This window comes from Alexandromys fortis, unplaced genomic scaffold, assembly GCF_014885135.2.
Source record: "Alexandromys fortis isolate MF-2015 unplaced genomic scaffold, M_Fortis_MF-2015_v1.1 scaffold_31, whole genome shotgun sequence".
NCBI lineage: Eukaryota > Metazoa > Chordata > Mammalia > Rodentia > Cricetidae > Alexandromys > Alexandromys fortis.
In genome coordinates this window covers 11,485,502-11,486,517 of record NW_026067974.1, presented here as the reverse complement: position 1 = coordinate 11,486,517, position 1,016 = coordinate 11,485,502, and the positions used below count along the sequence as shown (strand labels likewise).

General features: G+C 49.6%; 1 protein-coding gene across 1 annotated transcript; it reads left to right on the top strand.

Moving 5' to 3' along the window:
• The first annotated feature begins 247 nt into the window (after window positions 1–247).
• LOC126510558 (keratin-associated protein 3-2) lies at window positions 248–547 on the top strand. Its single transcript, XM_050157200.1, has one exon. It carries the CDS (start codon window positions 248–250, stop codon window positions 545–547), a length of 300 nt encoding a protein of 99 aa, XP_050013157.1.
• Window positions 548–1,016: the final 469 nt, after the last annotated feature.

Sequence of the window (1,016 nt, the reverse complement as noted above, 5' to 3'; positions counted from 1 at the left end):
TTCAAATTTGGCAACGAATTCAAATAAAAGGTAATTAGCAAAATAGGGACTCTTAACAGGCATCTAAATGTCAGGCCAATTAAAGGATAATGGGAACACGAACATAAACAAGAGCCAGGAAAGAAGCCCATTGGTGGAACCAACGCCCACTGGAGAGGGTATATAATAACCCCGGAGCAAGAGGAGACATTTGAACCTCAGAGACTTCATCTTTGCCTTAGACCAAAGCCAACCAGACTCCATCACCATGGCCTGCTGTGTTGCCCGCTGCTGCAGCGTCCCCACCGGCCCTGCCACCACCATCTGCTCCTCAGACAAGTCCTGCCGCTGTGGAGTCTGCCTGCCCAGCACCTGCCCACACACCATCTGGCAACTGGAGCCCACCTGCTGTGACAACTGTCCCCCACCTTGCCACATCCCTCAGCCCTGTGTGCCCACCTGCTTCCTGCTCAACTCCTGCCACCCAACCCCAGACCTGCTGACTGTCAACCTCACCACCTATGTGCAGCCTGGCTGTGAGGATCCCTGCACCCCAAGTTGCTGCTGAACTGTGGCTCCCTTGCTTGGTGCCTGCCTTCAAAGAAAGAGTCAACCCAGGAGCCTTAGCACTTACCTGGCAGAACCTGCAAGGAGTTTGCTCTGATTTAGAAGCCGGAGTTGAGGGACAGGATCATTGATGACATCTCTCCTGCCAGCCTCAACAAAAAGAAACCAGAATCTTTGGTAATGTGGCTTTTACCTGCAACCATGTGCAGTGTGGACGGTTGATGCTCCCAGGCTCCTGAAGATGCTGACTCCTTCATCCTGATGTGCTTCTTCCTTTGGGTGTTTGGGGCTTCTGACTTCAATCTTGGGTGGTATCCTTCTGCAAATTTAGGAACTTCTCCATGATCTTCCCAATAAATTGTGTGTCTATGGCATAGCACAAATGCGTATAATTGATTTTTTTGCTTGTTTCTAGGACTTGGTTAAATGTGTTTCTTATCCCCCAATGTTAGTTAGCATTTAAAGAAAAA

Coding starts and splice junctions, on each gene's coding strand:
- LOC126510558 (XM_050157200.1), top strand. CDS start 248: ATGGCCTGCTGTGTTGCCCGCTGCTGCAGCGTCCCCACCGGCCCTGCC.